This window comes from Terrapene carolina, unplaced genomic scaffold, assembly GCF_002925995.2.
Source record: "Terrapene carolina triunguis isolate 2854851 unplaced genomic scaffold, T_m_triunguis-2.0 Scaffold430, whole genome shotgun sequence".
NCBI lineage: Eukaryota > Metazoa > Chordata > Testudines > Emydidae > Terrapene > Terrapene triunguis.
This window is the reverse complement of record NW_020664781.1, coordinates 238,403-255,089: the sequence shown is the minus strand read 5'-3', so window position 1 is coordinate 255,089 and position 16,687 is coordinate 238,403. Positions and strand designations below refer to the sequence as shown.

Here is a 16,687-nt window from a genome sequence, read left to right as displayed (position 1 = left end):
GACAACCCCCCAACCTAAAGCAAATACTCACCAGCAACCACACATCACTGAACAAAAACACTGACCTAGGAACCTATCCTTGTAACAAAGCCCGATGCCAACTCCCACCTTTTCATGCTCTCTGTATGTGTGTATATATATCTCCTCAATATATGTTCCATTCTATGCATCCGAAGAAGTGGGCTGTAGCCCACGAAAGCTTATGCTCAAATAAATTTGTTAGTCTCTAAGGTGCCACAAGTACTCCTGTTCTTTTTGCGGATACAGACTAACACGGCTGCTACTCTGAAATCTGGGACTTGTAGTTCCCAGGGAGCATTAGAACTATAGGCTAAGAGCACGGCCTGCTGGGAAAGGGGGCGAGATTATAAGGACCCTCTCCCCTCGTATGGGGAGTCGCAAGACTAGCAGCTGCGGGGAAATGCTGTGATGTGGCCTTGTTGGTGCTGATTAGAGCCCGCAGACAGGCGGGCTCAGCAAACGACAGCCGGGGGAGATGCTTAGCCACTACAGGACGGCACAACAGAGCAGCCACCGGGGACGCGTGCTGGGAGGGACGTGGCTCCAGGGAGCTGCCCAGTGGAGGAGACCTGACTCCAACCCCCCATCCTCCTTGGCAGCCCCTGGATCTGGAGCTCTCACCAGTGGGACTGATGGGATGCTAGGTACTTGCTGGTCTCAGTCACTAGCTGGGTGTGGGCTCCTGATGGGTTGGCCCATGCTGCTGTTTTCTCCAATGGGAGGCAGGCTCCTTGGCTGGAGCTTTGCCTTCTCATCTGGAACTAGTCTGTTGCTCCTTTTACTAAGCCAGCTCCCAGCTCTGCTCTGACCCCCCGTCCCACTTACTTGAGCCCTGCCCCTCCTTGCGGGCTCTGATCTAGCCTCAGGTTTGAGCCCGTTTCCGGCTAACTCTGCCCTTGGCAGCCTGGGCCCTAATGCCGCGCTGTGCGCGTCGCCTCTGCCCTGCCTCTGTCTCCGTGCCAGGCTGAATGCTCAGATTCGCAGCCCTAGTGTCGGAGACGGACATCCGTCATCTCTGTCCCAAATCCATCCCTTCCCACCTGTGGGGAGGGACCTGACCGGGAGGGGCCAACTCAGGTGAGATCCCAGGGCGATGGCTCCTTCCCAGGTAGGGGCGTGAGGTATCTCGGCTTGTAGGGGGGAGGCCTCACTTATCTGTTGTGCAGCCTTTCCCTGACGTTATCTGCTGACATCCTGCTTGCGGGTCCTGGCAAGTCACAGGTCAGGAGCCTTTGATGGGCAGGGGCAGGGGGCTGGTCTAGGTGACCTCTCGAGGTCCTTTCCAGTCCTGCATTTCTATGATTCTGCCAGCTGCCTGGTGGGGAAGGCCGGTTGTTATGTCCTGTCTCTAGCCCCCTCGGGCCCTGGAGCACCCCATAAACTGCTCTGCTGGTTCCCACAGACACGGCAGGAAGCGGCACATGTCCCAGAGAGGCCCGCTTGAGAGTGGTGTAATGTGGGACCCCAGCAGGACCTGGGCTAGACACCCACGTTCACATGGAGCTCAGGGTGATGTGATCAAGCCAGGGGCTGTGGAGCCGGGAGTTGATCTCGGGCCTTGTTCCTGCGTTCAGACCCGTGGGCTGCCTGTGCTTTTTCTTTTTTTAAACTGGTGACTAATCCTCTTGTCTCCTTTGACCTGTGCCAGCCTGCTGGGGGATCTTGCATCCAGGTAACGCTTTCCAGCTCTGCCCGCTCTGGCGGTGCCCCGCGGACGCCAGCCACCCAGCTTTTTCATTCATGATATTTCAGACCCCTCCGTGGTTCTCCTCATCCTGGTCACCCCTCGCCAGCTTTTCGTTCGCCCACTTCGTCTTTGCTTTTGCCTTCTATTCCTTCTCCACCCAAACCCCGGCATGTCTTCCCGGCTTCCCAACTGGAGGAAGATGACAAACTCTGCAGATAAATCATTCATTCAATTCCTTATTTGCTGCCTTTATCAATCCCTAGACTGGGAAGGTGCTGCCCTCTGTTGGTTCAGGGCCGTTGGCCATATAACTGCAGGATCGTTGTAAGAATTTAATTGACCAGTCGGGACGTATTGTGTTTGTCACCCAGGTGGTGGTCGATGCTCTGCGCCGGTAGCAGCCGTGCCTAGAGGTTGCAGAGTGAGGCGAGCCGGGGTGGCTCCCAGCACTCTCCTGCTGGCCCAGGGCAGGTTGGCTCTGAGCGAGTGAGGGGAAGAGCTCGGAGACACTCGCTATGTGCTCGTATGGCAAACCAGCAGGTCTCTGAGCTGCTGTCTTGTTCCTCAGCATCTCTGCTGTCATTTAAAATCTCTCCTCCATTGTTGTTTTCAGTGGTGCTGCAGCTCCACTGAGAGTCCCAGGAGATGAGAGACACGGGGTGGGTGAGTAATTACTTTTATTGGACAAACTTCTGTTGGTGAAAGAGACCAGCTTCCGAGCGCCTCAGAGCTTTGTGTAAAAAGCTTGTCTCTTTCACCGACAGGCGTTGGTCCAGTAAAAAATAATACCTCACCTGCCTTGTTTCTCTCATTTAAAAACAGTACGTCTCTGGCCAGGTCTGCACTACAAACGTACATCGGTAAAACGACGTCGCTCAGGGGTGTGAAAAACCCACAGCCCTGAGCGACGCAGGTCCAGCGACCTGCCCCCTCGTGTAGACAGCGCTGGCAAAGGGAGAGCGTCTTCTGTCAACATACCCAGCGCCTCTTGTGGAGATGGACTGACTGACCGATGGGAGAAACTCTCCCATGGGGGTAGTAGCGTCTTCACAAAAGTGCTACCGCGGCAGTGGAGACTCTGTGAGCAGGGCGGGATTTAGCCAATAAATTGTTCTCTGCCAATAGGCCACCGAGAAAGATTTGCTGCTGCTGTGGCGTGGAAGTCTTTCCACAGAGTCAGTCTCAGCAAGTGACGAACCACAAAGCTGTTTGGAGCCCAGGGAAGGGAGGTGAAAGGAGAAGAGGGAGGGACCCAAGTGGCACGGATGTGCTGCCAGCTCAGTGGTGCTGAGCCACCAAGAATGGAAACCGATCTTTCAGTGAGAATAAACAAATGCTGGTCAGCTGGCGGGGCTGGAATTCCCTTTCATCCCAAGCCATGGCTTCCAATTCGTCTCTCTACCTAAGGCTGGAGGAAGATGGTTTCCAGCTGGTTGTTCAATTTGCAACTAATTAGAGTCCGTTTTGCAAATGTCCCAGACATCCAAAGGCTAAACTGCAGAGCTTGTCAGTGCAGCGCAGAACTAGAAGTTTTGTGCAGCCTTCCTGTTGCATCCTTTTCTCTGTCCTCCTTTCCTGGCCTCTCTGTCAATTGCCGCCTGGTCTGGTACATTGCACGTTCTGCATGCCCTGACTTGTGTACCTGTGCTGGGAGGAATCGGCTTTACTGAAGCGGAGAATAACTGGTGCGAATTATGGGGACTATGCAAGGGCATGAATCGCGCCTTTCCATTCAGAAATGTGTATGTCACGCAGCGTGATGGCTTTATCACTTATTAAACTCTGCCTCACGCACACTACGTAGGGCAGTGAGGGGAGCTTTGTGACATCTACAGCATGTCCGGACCCAGCGTCCTTTAAATGAGAGACAGAAATCACAACTAAAGCCGGCGTTTCCCTCCTGCTGGGTAAGCTGCCAAAAACATATGTTCCCAGGCTGAGCGCAGACCGACTGCCTGGGCTGACGTGTGCCATGACTGATCGCTGCTTGTCAGTGTATATGTGATTTTTCCACCTCGCTCAGTAGCCCATGATCACTGTGCTCATGCCTCAGGGTATGGCTTAGTGTGGCTCAGAGACTCAATGCTGCAGCGAGAGGCACTCTAGGTAGACCAGCTGCAACGCATGCGTTTAACTACGCGCTGGACGTGTTTCTGAGATGGAGGGTTTGAATTATGTCCCCTTCTCAGACAATCTCCCTCTCCACCATTGAAACCGGCTTCTCTCCTGTTATTTCACGATGGGGAATGGATGGCTGCTCGGGTTGGTAACAGAGAGAGCACCTGGCGTCTTGTGGCTGCCAATTCAGATTTAGCAGTGGTCAAGAGCTGCTACCACCTGACAGCTGTGCGTTGGCCAGGGGTAGGCAGCAGGTGGCCTCAGTCCACTCCATCAGAGACAGGTAGCCACAAAGCTGTTCTCACATTTGGCTCATTGTTGGCAGCCTTTGGTGGAGAGGCCACGGATTGAATGGGTCCTTGAGCCTGATCTCCCCTCTCACTCGTAGAGGTGGGCAGTGTGGGGGAAACCCGCCCAGGCTCTGCTGATCCCATATTTATGCTGTGGCTAAGCCAGATGTCAGGCGGCAAGGCCAGCTCCTTGCACCAGCACTGAAAACCAGACTGACTGAGCCATCCTTGTTTTCACAGGGTCTAGAGGGGCAGCAGCCCTGCAGCTAATCTCAGAGTAAACTGGCTGCAGGGAGCTTCTCTGACGCTAGCCAAATGCAGAAGTTCCTTAAGTAGAAATGCAGAGCTCAGCTTTCCGATCTCTCCCCCTTCTGCCCCCACATGCTTCTAGGGAGATGACTGGCAATTCGAGTCCAGGAGTAGGGCTCTCAGGCTGTTATAACAGACAAGGCGACTGAGCCTGCTAGAGGAAGGGTAGCGAGGAGACACTATCATTGCAGGGGTATAATGCTGGTCTCATTAGCTCCAACTTTACTCTTTGAGACTCCGTAGCTACTACAGTGATAGGTGCTCCACTGACTTCAATGGAGTCCCACCTGCCTTAGAATCATAGAATATCAGGGCTGGAAAGGACCTCCGGAGGTATCTAGTCCAACCCCCTACTCAAAGCAGGACCAACACCAACTAAATCATCCCAGCCAGGGCTTTGTCAAGCCGGGCCTTAAAAACCTCTAAGGAAGGAGATTCCACCACCTCCCTAGGTAACCCATTCCAGTGCTTCACCACCCTCCTAGTGAAACACGGGTGTGAGAGGAGAATCGAAATGGTGACTATAAATCCAGGGTCAGAGTGTGCAGGATTTACACTGATGTCACAGGGAGCTGAATCTGGCCTCCACTCCAGATGACATGCTTCTTTTGCAATTGGAAAAACACTTCAATCTGTTAGGGCCACCAAAATACTCACATCAGCCAGCAGGGGGCGCTAGAGAGCTGCTTTCAAAGCCGGCTCTAGGCAGCAGTGTCATGTAGACACACTGCAATGCTCAGTCTATCCAGCATGCTTCAGGGCCGGAGCCTGCTCTGTGGGTGTTGGGGGCAGGAATCGGGCTCTTCCCAGGGCAGGAGAGAGTATTTCATTAAAATAGCTGCAGTGTCATTCTGGAGCCAGCTATCAAAGCCCCCGCAGGCCTGGTCGCCCTAATGCCCTAATCCATCGCGTCTCATCCGGGTCTCCGGGTCTGTTTCAGTGATGTTGCTGTCGAGCTGCCTTTCACACTGATGCACCCCAAGCCCAAGGAAGAGCCCTTGCACCGGGATGGTGAGTTTACCCCTTTTCTAGTCCCCTCTTGGCTTCGGGACTTGCTCTGCTGGTCTGAACCAAGCCTGGCGGGCGGGGGTGTCGCTGGTTGGGTGGGTTTGTTAGCTACAGAGCTGGCCTGTGCCGGAATTGAGGTTTCAGACACCATGTGGGTGGTAAAGATCCGTGGTTCTCGTTACATGAGTCGGGGTGTTGATTCCAGCGTTATGGCTAAAGTATCCTCTCCCCAGTGCTGCCACAGAATCCATAGGCCTGGAAGGGACCTCGAGAAGTCAGCTAGTCCAGTCCCCTGCACTCATGGCAGGACTAAGTATTATCCCAGGCCATGTATGGGTTGATTGCCACTCTCCACCCCAGAGATGGCTGCATTTCAGTCCTGGTCTGGTGCATTTGAGGCCAAATCCCATTCCCATTGATTTCCAAAAGGAGTTTTGTGCAAGCAAGGATGGCAGGATTGTGCCCAGAGCTTGTGGTGCTGAGGGATGAAAGAAGCTGTGTAACGGTTATTTAGTATTTTGTGAAGTAACTAACCATGTGCAATAATTCCCTGTGTTTAGTTCCAGAGAATGAAGCTCCCATAGATACAAATCTCATAGAGCTTGATACAAAGTAAGCTAAAATCATCCCAGGGCCTATATGGGAATGTTGAATCATTTGCATATGAACTCAATCAGTGATCAACTCATTTGCATGTAACTCAATAACCAGCTAACTCATCTAGACGTAATTCGGTCAATATCATTTCCATGTAACAGTCAATGATTAACTCATGTGCACGTAACCTTTAATGCATGGGGTTTCTTTTCTTTCTTTTTGGCATGATAACCATCTTGCATGTGTTTTGCAACAGGAAAAGCACAGTAAGAAACCACCTTCTCTGTCTCTGAGTTGTATTTTGCTCTGTTGCATCCATCTCATTGTGTTGTCACAGCCGGACTTCACACAGTGGAATCTGGTTTTAGTGAGTGTCGCTGGTGGGAGACGTTAAGTTCTATGGATCAAATCATAGGCCACCCTTGGGTGCCTAAAGCCGAATCCACATTTAGTCACCTAATGTTAAGGGTGGCCTGATTTTTCAGAGGGGCTGAGCATCTACAGCAGCTCTCATGGACTTCACGGAGTCCAGCCCCTGCTGTCGCAGGCACCCCAGGCACAAGTCAGGCGCTAACGGACAAATTTTCAGAAGTGGCCACTGATTTTGGGTGCCTCAAATTTTGGGGTAACGTGACGTGGCACCACCAAGCCCCTGGCTCCTCAGAGAGGCACATGCAGCTCTTGTTGCCTTCAGTGGGAGCCATGGGCACTCGGTACTGCTGAAAACCAGGCCCTCGGGTTTTCAAGTTGGGCGTAGAAATTGGGGGAGGGCCCAGATCAGTGGTTGATTGAGATTTTGGGCTGCAGGGCATCATAGGGCACCTCTGAAAACCAGGCTGCTAATTGAGGTGCTGAAATATGGTTGCTGGGATTTGAAAAGCTCCTAAAACTTAGAGGCTTTGGAAAATCCCACCCATGGGTGCCTGTGGGTGGGCACCCTGAGTGCCAGCCAGATTTCCAAACTCCATAGTCCCTGGATCCTAATGCGTTTACCCCTTGCCTATAAATATGAGTGGGGATTTGGGCCGACAGGGTCAGAGTGGAAATGGTTTTCTGTGATGTTGTCCAAGTCGAGAAAGGCTCTTGTGCCTTTCTGAGGGCCCCCCCCAAAATCTCCAGTACTGAATGTTAGAGAGAATTATAGAGTGTGTAATAATCTGGCTGACCTGCCTTGGTACGAAGATGCCTGTTAGAAACCCAGTCATGGCACTGTGGAAATCTGGCTTCTCCGTACAATGTGATCCAGGGAGCTCGCTGCCCCCATCACTCCTTTTAACAGAATTCCACTGTGCTGCCCGCCTCAGCGTGAAAATGTGTTTAATTTGGGGATTAGATCAAAGCCGTTTCCCAGCTGTGTCGTGAGCTAGTAAATTCTCCATGCGGACTGGAAATTCAGGGCTCTCTTCATCAGAATGTGTCTGGTACCTGTCTGCTGGAAACGCTTCCTAGTTCTTTCTGCCTTCCCTGTGCCTTATTGCATATTCCACGTCCCTTCCACCCTATCTAGCAAATTGGTAGCTTGGAAGCCAAAGCAGCTGTATTGATGATACCGAGTCTGCGTCACTCTGTAGGGATTTGCTTCTATCCACCCCTGTTCCAGTACTTGGACCCCCCGACCCCGCTGGAATTTTGGGATCCGGTTCCAGCAGTAAGGTTTTGAGTCGACAATTCACTGGAAGTACCTTTATTCCCCAAAGGCTGATGGGCTTTTTAACCAAAGGAAGTACATCTTGTACGCTGTGCTCAATGTCACTGTAAACCCCTACTATGCTAATGCTTCCCTAAGACTAAGCAATACAGTAGAACTGGAAGGAGGACCCACCGCATCATCCAGGTGTCCCCTGGTCTTGGGTGTCCAGTACACCTTCTGAGCTAGGCTGTGATGCACAAATCCCCCGTTTCGATTCTGTACCCATGTGCGTCGGTCAGTGGTTTGCGTCCGCCTGTCTCGGACACATCCTCTCGCAGCGGCTGCAGAGAGCGGAGGCCGCTAGCTCCATCGATTTGTGTGTGTTAACACAAAAACAACCCCCTTTAAACAGGCTTAATCTGCCTAACACGAGGAAAGCTAACGCTCTGCCTAGCAACTCAGCCCTGATGATTTTTATAGCAAGCGCCATCTTGCATCACCCGTATTCCTTCGCCCCCGGGCCCTCTCTACGTGCCACGCAGTTCCTGATGAAAAGACCCTTCGTTCCTCTTCAGCCCTTGGTTATGAGGGTGAAAAAAGCCCAGAGGATTAAACGGGTTTAGGGGGTGATCTGGGAGCAGAGATCAAAACCCTGGGCCCAAACAACTCCAAACTTTGGGAGTTATTTGAAACTCAAACACTGCGGGTTCAGACCATGGTTAGTTGGCTGGTGCCAATATCTCCTCCTGCTGTGCCTAGGGTAACACCCCCACTAAAAATCACTCCGGGCTCGCTGGGAGAACCAAGAGGTGACTAGACCTCTGTTTGTGGCTTTGATGTCCACCCCGCTCTCAGGTCCTGGTCCCTTGCACGATACGATGGCGTGAGGTTGTTTCCAGCTGTGATGTCTCACTTGGTGCCTGGCAGGACCGGCCCTCACAGAGCCTGTACTGAGCAGCGACGGCCTCTGCGGTTCTGATCATGGCAGAAGGCGCCTTTCAAACCCTTTGCCCCTGTAACTGACATCTGATCCCCACTCCCCACCCCTTACAAAACATCACTGTGACTAGATGTTTCTTTAGCTCAAGGGGAGTTTCTGCTGTTGTGAGGATAGGATCCCCATACCCCTAAACTCAGCTGGCCCCACAGGATGCCCTATATATACTGCGTCTCCCCCTCTCTGCTCCCTCTGGCACTCATGTCTCAGTGGCTGCTTCTGCTCGCCGCTCCCTCGGTCCCTTTTTCCCCACAGCGAAGCCAATAACAGCAGAGACCAAACAAGCCTTCCCAACCTGCATGATCAGGTGAGGCCAGAGCCAGCCCACCTGCCCCTAGTGGTGACGCAAGGTCCCAGCACGGGCACCAGGGGATGCCGTTGCCTCCCACCTGTTCCACTGTAACCTTCTCCTTGTGTCTTCTGCCAGTGACGACGACATTGTGTTTGAAGACTTCGCCCGACAGAGACTGAAGGGCATGAAAGACGACAAGGAGGAAGAGGAGGAGGGGACAAACTCGCCGCAGCTGAACGACAGATAAACGGGATTCTTTTAACCAGTTTTGTTTGTTTCCAGTAACACCTCTGCATTAGGCTTCTTATATTTTGTATGATTTTTTTTTTCTACATGTACCGGGAGCCTATGGATCACCCAGCTGGTGACGGCAATTATAAACCTTACAGCTGTGCCATATTTATCACCGTGCATCTAGCTACCTAGGCTGAAGTCTTGTCAGCTGTCTCGAGAACGAGCACAGGGCGGTGGGCCAGATCCCGAGGGGGGTTGCAGCAATCAGGCGTCACCGACGCTCAGCCTCCCTTAGGATTTGGCCCCCTCTAGTCCCTGGCCCTGTTTTCACTCTGGAGCAGCTGTTCTCAGCCCTTTCGTATGATCTGCATCTTTTATGCATTTTGTATAATCCAGACAAGACAAATCTTTGTTACGGGGGTGGGAGGAAGGGGTGGGGCGGACAACGCGTGTGAAAGGGGTTTATTTTCTAGGCAAATTGTTTTCACTGCCGATGGGACAGTGTATGAAGTGGGCACAATTCTACACCCTGGATGGAGAACAGTTGTGACGCCGATCAGCTGACCACACTGAGTCCTGGGCTGTGACCCGCCCTCCCTGCGGTTCACAGCCTATTGGCAAAGCCTGCAGATCTGTGCATGGCCCATCTGGGCCAAGAGCCTTGCCGACCCTTAGCACAGAGCCCGCGCCCCAACCTCAGCACTGCTGGTCCCCAGCCCCTGTCCCTCATCTTGCTGGCTGATGGCAAGGATCTCCCTCGCTCGAGGGCAACTAGACTCCCCAGTGTGGGTCCCATGCTGGCTCTGCTTTGACCCCTGTACCCGCACCAGGATCCTAGCCCCACACAGGGTCTTGCAGGAAGTGGTGGAGGACTGGCTGGGCCAGGGCGCTCCTGCTGGCCACTCAGGGAGGCTGTGCAGAGCCCCGTTAGCTGCAGGCAGGGCTGGACAAGGGTTCCTGCCTGGGGAAGCATCCCCTTACGTGATCCCTGCCAGTTCCACTCAGCTCCTACAGAGTCAGGAGAAAGGGGCCGCTAGGGGATCGACCCCAGTATCTTAGTTTCTTCTGCAACACACTGTCCCCCTAGTCCGGCGTGTTTAGAGGAGGGATGACGGGAAACGGTTTTTGTGTCTGTCATAGGAGAGAGAGACAGTCACCAGCAGTTCAGACACATGTGCTGAGAGTGCTGGCTCCCAGGGTGGAGACCGTAGGGTTGGGGAACCGCTGCTCTGGGATCTGCTGTCTGTCTCCCATTCTGCACCTTGCGTACTGTGCCATGGACTTGGGCTGCTTGTGATTGCAAGCTGCAGCCGTTCCGAGTGAGTTCCGATGCCTGCTGGCGCATGGGAGGCAGTGGGCACCAGCCGGCCCAGCCTCAGCCTGGCAAAGTGGCACCGTTGCTCTTTAAGGACGGGACCGGCTGCATTTGGACATTGCCAGGCGGTGAGAGGTTCTGTGGCAGCCGAGAGGGACCAGCTGCAGGAGGCAGGAATCAGTCAGTCAGGCTGATAGTCTATGGCGACTGCTCAATCCGTTAACACAGGGACACACGTGTCTCGCTGTGAACACAGCCACCTGCTCTCCCGCCAGCCGGAGCGCACGGCTGTGCGTAGACCAGGCCGTGCGCTGTCCCACGCTGTTCCCTACCCCACAGGCCTGGCGTGTGGCTGGGGGGCTGTGAAGCGCTGGGATCCCTCGGGTTAAGGGAGGAAGGTGTGAGTGGCAATTTCCGGGCCTAGGCGTGACGAGAGAAACAGGCAGGATGCTAGTCCCAGTCCCTTCCATCGCGGGAGCAAGGGAATGGTCCTAGGGTGAGGCATTAGGAGATAACTGCCTACTAGGCTTTGCCTTTCTAGTTCCTCCATAAAGGCTATGGACGAGGTTGTTTGAGTCGTAAGGGACCCATCCTGGAGGCCATGCCGAGGCAAAACGCTCTGCGGCCTGTATGAGTTTTGGCTGGGTTTGGCCTGTAGGACGAGTCCCCACAGAGTGGCTGGAACAGGGTGGTGAGCTGCACATTTGGTGTTTGCATTTATTCTGTTGGAGGTAAATTCGGCTTTGGGCCCCCATCAGCTCCACGGCCGCGCACACACCTGACCCTAGGAATGCAGGAGAGAAAAATCCTGGCGAGGTCAGTGGTGTTTGATTTGCAGGGCCAATGGGATTGGACCAGGCTGATCCTGTGCCTGAAGATAACATTTTGAAGCCAAAGTATCGTCGAGTCTTGGAAACCCGTAACGTTTTTATCTTCTGTGCCAGGCCTGCATGTATATCACACACACACACTTGGGCCTGTTAGGAGACTGAGGACTCAGACAACCTCCATCTCCATGCTCTGAACTGAAGGAACCTGTTCTGCAGCTCCTGCTGCCCACTATTGATTTCCTCTCTCCTTTCCACACAATGGACAAAAATCATCCCTGGTGCAACTCCAGTGACTTCTTTGGGCTTCCCTCAGGGCTAGATTTGGTCCATCTTTGCTCCCCTCTCTTCCTCTGCCCTCGAGGATTATTTAACTGTCTAAATGATTTGAGAGCTGGGTTAGAGGAAAGATGCCTCTTGGGATGAAGTTCTGTTGTGGTGAGCTGCATTCATGCGGGATCTTCTGGGCGCATGAGAAACCATCTTCTCCTGTCAACCCCCAGAGAACCCAGGGTGAGTGCGCTCCACCTGATATATTCTCCACGTCTATTCTGGGTACCCCGAGGCCTGCTGATACTGGTGTTTGCAATGTTGTGGCTGTGTTGGTCCCAGAATATGAGAGCGACAAGCTGGGTGAGGGAATAGCCTTTATGGGGGTGGAAGAGCCAAGCTTTTGAACTCCACAGAGCTCTTCTCCAGGTCTGGGGCTGGTACTCAGGGGGTCACAGCTCAGCGCAAGCTGGGACAGGTTGTTAAGCATAAGGGGGTAACACATGTTGCCAGAGACCAGTTACAATGAAGTGGGAAATTAACACCTCCGCAATCGTAGCACAAAGGCTGGTTAGTAGGTTACAAATTGTAACGCACCATGAAACCAGGACCATGCTTTTTGGTGTCTAGCAACGTTCTCAGTTTAAGTTCCCAGGCTCGTCTTTTGAAGGCATCGGGAAGGTTTCCTTTGAGGAGCGGGAGTGAGAGAGACGATACAGAGCAATCGTGTTGTGAGAAGTGTTCGCCCGTGGTGATGGGGTGTTTTGGTCTCATCATTTTGCTGTGTGAGTTCATTCGACAGTCTGGTTTCACCCACATAGTTATTGTTGGGGCATTTGCTGTAATGGGCATGTACATCACATGTTGTGATAGGCACATGTAGGGCCCATGTGTCTTGAAAGGCAGGTTCAGTGGGGAGAGTGCTGGTCATTGTAGCAGCGGAGAGATGTCTGCAGGTTTCACATCTGTTGTTCTGGCAAAGTCTGGTGCTGCTTTGAGTTAATGTCTTGCTTTTGTGGATGAGGTTTGCAGGTTTGGAGGGTTGTTTGAAGGCCAGAAGAGTGGGGTCAGGAAAGATTGAAATGCTGGGTCTCTTTAGAGAGGAGATGAGTAAGAGAGGGCATGAGGAAGGCATACAAAATAATGGGATGGAGAAAGGAAATCAGCTGCTCTTATTTACCCTTTCACAACACAAGGACAAGGGGGCACTCTGTGAAACTGAACCCGATTATAACTGATTCCTTACACACAGCACAGGATAACTTGTGGAACTCACTACCACAGGACATCCAGGCACAGGGCAGAGTAGGGTTTAAAAGAGGAACTGACAGTCAGATGTGACAACAGCCACAATTTCAGGAAAGGGGATAAAAATTATATTTTTAGAAGGGATCAAAACCTGCAGGCTTCAGGCATTAGCCCACTTCTAACTGGTGCAGTGGGCAGGGGCAGGATAGGAAGACATTTCCCCTATGGCAAGAATATTCTATCCACTGGGAAGCTCCTTGCACCTATCTCGGAAACATCTGTTCCTGACCAATGGTGAAGACAGGACCCTGAGCTAGTTGGTCTGACCCATTGGCTGATTGCTGCCAGGTGGTCACTCCCTCACAGGCAGAGCCCAGGAGGATTGTAGAATGTAGGCAGTGGCTGGGAATATCACTGACTGTCAGGTGGGGCTCAGGACGTTCTGTTGACTCTGGTTCGAATCCAGCACTGGCTAAGATCTCGCAGGGAAGCACTTACAGTAACGGCAGCCTTGTGCGACGGTTCATTTGGGCACGCGCTAGTTTGGGGGAGGGGTGGGGAGTAGCCAAGGAAAAGTCTCCCATTTAGTCAATGCTGAGCAACACCTCAGAGCCATACCTAACGGGGTAGGGAGGGGGAGGCGGCCATGTGTGCCCTGGGGATAGGGAAGTTATGAGTGGTTGAGACAGGGAGCAGCGTGCCAAAGAGAGGTGGAGTCAGCATGGTGTCTAGGTCGGGGTCGGGGGGCTACTTTGACTGACAGCTGCCTGTCACCTGCTTTCCCAGCTATTCGCCTCTCTTCTGGTCCAGCGGCAAGTTTGTTTTACCAGCTTAGGCTCCCTTAAACTCAGTGGGTCGGAGGCCATAGGTGCTGGAACTGGGAGTGCTGGGGGGTGCGGCAGCACCCTGTGACTTGAAGTGGATTCCATTATGTACAGGATTTACAGGATTCAGTGGCTCTCAGCTGAATCCTGTAAATCCCCACTCAGATGCTGATCTCATTTGCTCCAGAATAGCACCATTGACCCCCCAACAGAGCTGCTGCAGAGATCACCAGTGTAACTCAGCTCAGCATTTTGCTTTGTGGGCTAAAGTCATTCCTGGTGGAATTGCATTGTACCAAGCGGAGTGACCCCAGGGATTAATGTGCCCCAGTGAAAATTCCCTAGGGCCTGAGCCAAAGTCCATTGAAAGTAATGGGCGCCTCCTTCAGACTCCGCTCGACTTCAGAGGGCTTTGGATCAGGCCATTAACAGTGTGTCACTTCCACCACCAGGTGTGTGAAATTTCCCTGCCAACAACGTGCTGGATTTGGGGCAACTGCATGTGCCAGTGGGTAATTTACCCCAGTGACATGCGCTCTCACAGCCAGCTGTGCTCGCTAGCTTGGCCAGTGGTCCTGGCTCTAGCTAGGGCCCAACAACGCTTCGAGGCTTGCCAGTCGGACGTTAAGCTCTGTAGCGTTACACCCAATGAAAGCAGTAACAATCCATCCTCTGGGAGAAAAAAATAACCCAGACAACGGTGGGTGAGGAGATCATGTATAGTCAGACAGCGCCGTCTGTCCCATCCCCAACACACTCATTGAGACAGTAGCGATCTCACCAATGAGTTAGTTCTATTCAATAACGATCTTCGCCCTTATTCATTACTCACCTGCATTCAGCATGAACGTTTGGAGACCGCGCATTGACCATTCGATCTGTATATACGCACGTCGGGCGCGCTAGAGAGAGACAGAGAGAAAACCAACCGTGGTTATTTTTAGGTAACCTGACTGGGCAATGTGGTACTTTTTGTAAAGTGGTTACTTTGTACTGTTCATTGAGAACTTGCTTCTTCGGTTTCTCCCCGTATCTGTGACGTTTCTGTGTTCTGTCAAATAAATTATTCTAGTTTATTAAACTCAGAGAAGAAACCACAGCCCTGCCGTGTCTGAGGCTTTGTTTTGTAGTTGAAGGGTGGTTGGGTTCACTTAGTATTGTGTCCTGGGAGCCGCAGATGAAGCCATTAAGGGGCAAATGCTGATGTGGTTACACTGGTGTAAAGCTGAAAGAACCCCATTCCGTGATTCCGAATGTGATGGGTTGGGTCACAGAAACCCCCCGGGACTGCCACTTGATGTGCTGGGACTACCGCTGAGCCCGTTTTCTCCGCCAGCTTGGGACTTCAGTGCCCTGCCTGGTTGTGCCAGACACGCCCGTCTGCTCCAACACAGACCCAGGTCTGAACCATGTCCCCCCACAAGCTGCAGGCTTAACTGAAAACAGCTTGAGAAGTGCTCCTGTCTCCAGCACTCAGATACCCAGCTCCCAATGGGGTCCAAACCCCAAATCAATCCGTTTTACCCTGTATAAAGCTTATACAGGGTAAACTCCGGGGAGGAGGAGAAGACAAGCCAGGGTGAGACCTAGGGGAAGGGGCTGGAATTGGGGCATACTCCCTCCATGAGCACCCCCTGACCCCAGCCCACCCTAACCCCTGCACCCCCCCAGCCCCTGCCCTGACCCTGCACTCCCCTCACACCTCCTCAGCACCCCCACACACGGATTGTCTGTGGTGCCGGGGAGCAGAGACAGCGGGACTTGTCAGTGCTGGCTGCCACGCCCCCTGCCAGTGGGAATGCCCAGGAACTACTTCCCTGCACTCCGGGGAGGGGGCGCAGGCCAGTTTTGGGGGAAAGGGGCAGTTGTGGGGCAAGTCCGGGTGCGATGGGGGAGCTGGCGGTGACTCCGTGTGGGGGGTGTAGGAGAAGCAGGGTGTTGAGGTGGGGGGTTGGTGTGGCAGGGGGCAGAGGGAGGGAGGGGAGAGTCTGGGTTGAAGGTGGGGGTTGGCTCAGTGTGTGTGTAGAAGGGGGGTAGTAGAAGAGAGGGAAGTGACAGCCCTGGGGTGAAAGTGTGTAGGGAGTGGGCAGTAGCAGGGAGATTGAGGACAGCCTTTGTTAGGGGGTTAGTTGTGTGGGATGGGGACAGTAGGAGGGATGTGAGGAGAGCCCAGGTGTGAAGATTGGGGTAGGAACTTGAGGCTGGATTGTGGTAGCCTTTGTGGTAAAGTGTGTGTGTTTCAGCGGCCATTTCTCCAGGAGTGGTGTGCTGCGGCTCGCTCCTCCTTGCCCCCCTCCTGCCTCCAAGCCTGATCCAACTGACCAGCGGGGGGGGGGGAGTCAGGCTGCCGGCAGAGGCTGCCACGGAGCCACAGCAGCCCGCAGCATCAAGCTCTGACCCCACGGGGGGTGGGGGGGGCGGAGGAGAGCGCTCCGGGGCCCCTTTCAACTGTGGGCCCGGCCCCATGGCATCGCCCCTGGTTTCAGGGAGTACAGGACCCGACCCCCTGGACTCCGCCCTGCGCTGTCTGGCCTGGGGGATTGGGGGGCAGCAAGGCCCGAGGGCCAGGCAGGGGCAGCCCCAGCACCGTGACAAACCGATTCAAAGAGACAATGCAGGCCCTGCCTCTGTCCCTGCAGCCACAGGGCACCCGGCTGGAAGGGGGTGGTGACGGGCTCTGGGGAGCAGGAGATTGTGACTTTTCCTACAGCTCCAGACCTCCCAAGAAGGTGCAGCCCACGGTAAGGCTGGTGTATACACCACCCATCTGGCCATGTCTCCCTCGGCCATTTGGCTTCTTCTCCATCATGCTCCTCCATGCGCAACTCAGGTTTTTTCTCACTGCCTTGGAGAGAGGAGGGGGCCGCTATCTGCCGGCACATCCCCTCATGGGACAGGAATTCCTCCGTTTGCTCAGTCTTTCACGCCTGACTGGGTGGGGCTGACAGGCCCAGTCCTGAGGTTCCTGCAGCCGACACCCGTCGCTGAGCCACGGACACCAGGTGCGCCAGAGGCAGGTG

The 16,687-nt window shown here is 53.7% G+C and overlaps 1 protein-coding gene across 3 annotated transcripts in view; it reads left to right on the top strand.

Moving 5' to 3' along the window:
- LOC112106701 (beta-arrestin-1) overlaps positions 1 to 10,504 on the top strand; it is a 169,024-nt gene extending 158,520 nt beyond the window's left edge. For 2 of the 3 annotated variants that reach the window (XM_024200090.3, XM_024200089.3), the window contains 3 exons: positions 5,366 to 5,436; positions 5,994 to 6,045; positions 9,085 to 10,504. In XM_024200090.3, coding sequence (XP_024055858.2) covers positions 5,366 to 5,436; positions 5,994 to 6,045; positions 9,085 to 9,196 — 235 coding nt within the window. In that variant the 3' untranslated portion in view covers positions 9,197 to 10,504. The remainder of the gene's footprint in view (positions 1 to 5,365; positions 5,437 to 5,993; positions 6,046 to 9,084) is intronic. The other variant, XM_024200091.2, reaches the window with a different exon arrangement.
- The last annotated feature ends 6,183 nt before the right edge of the window (positions 10,505 to 16,687 follow it).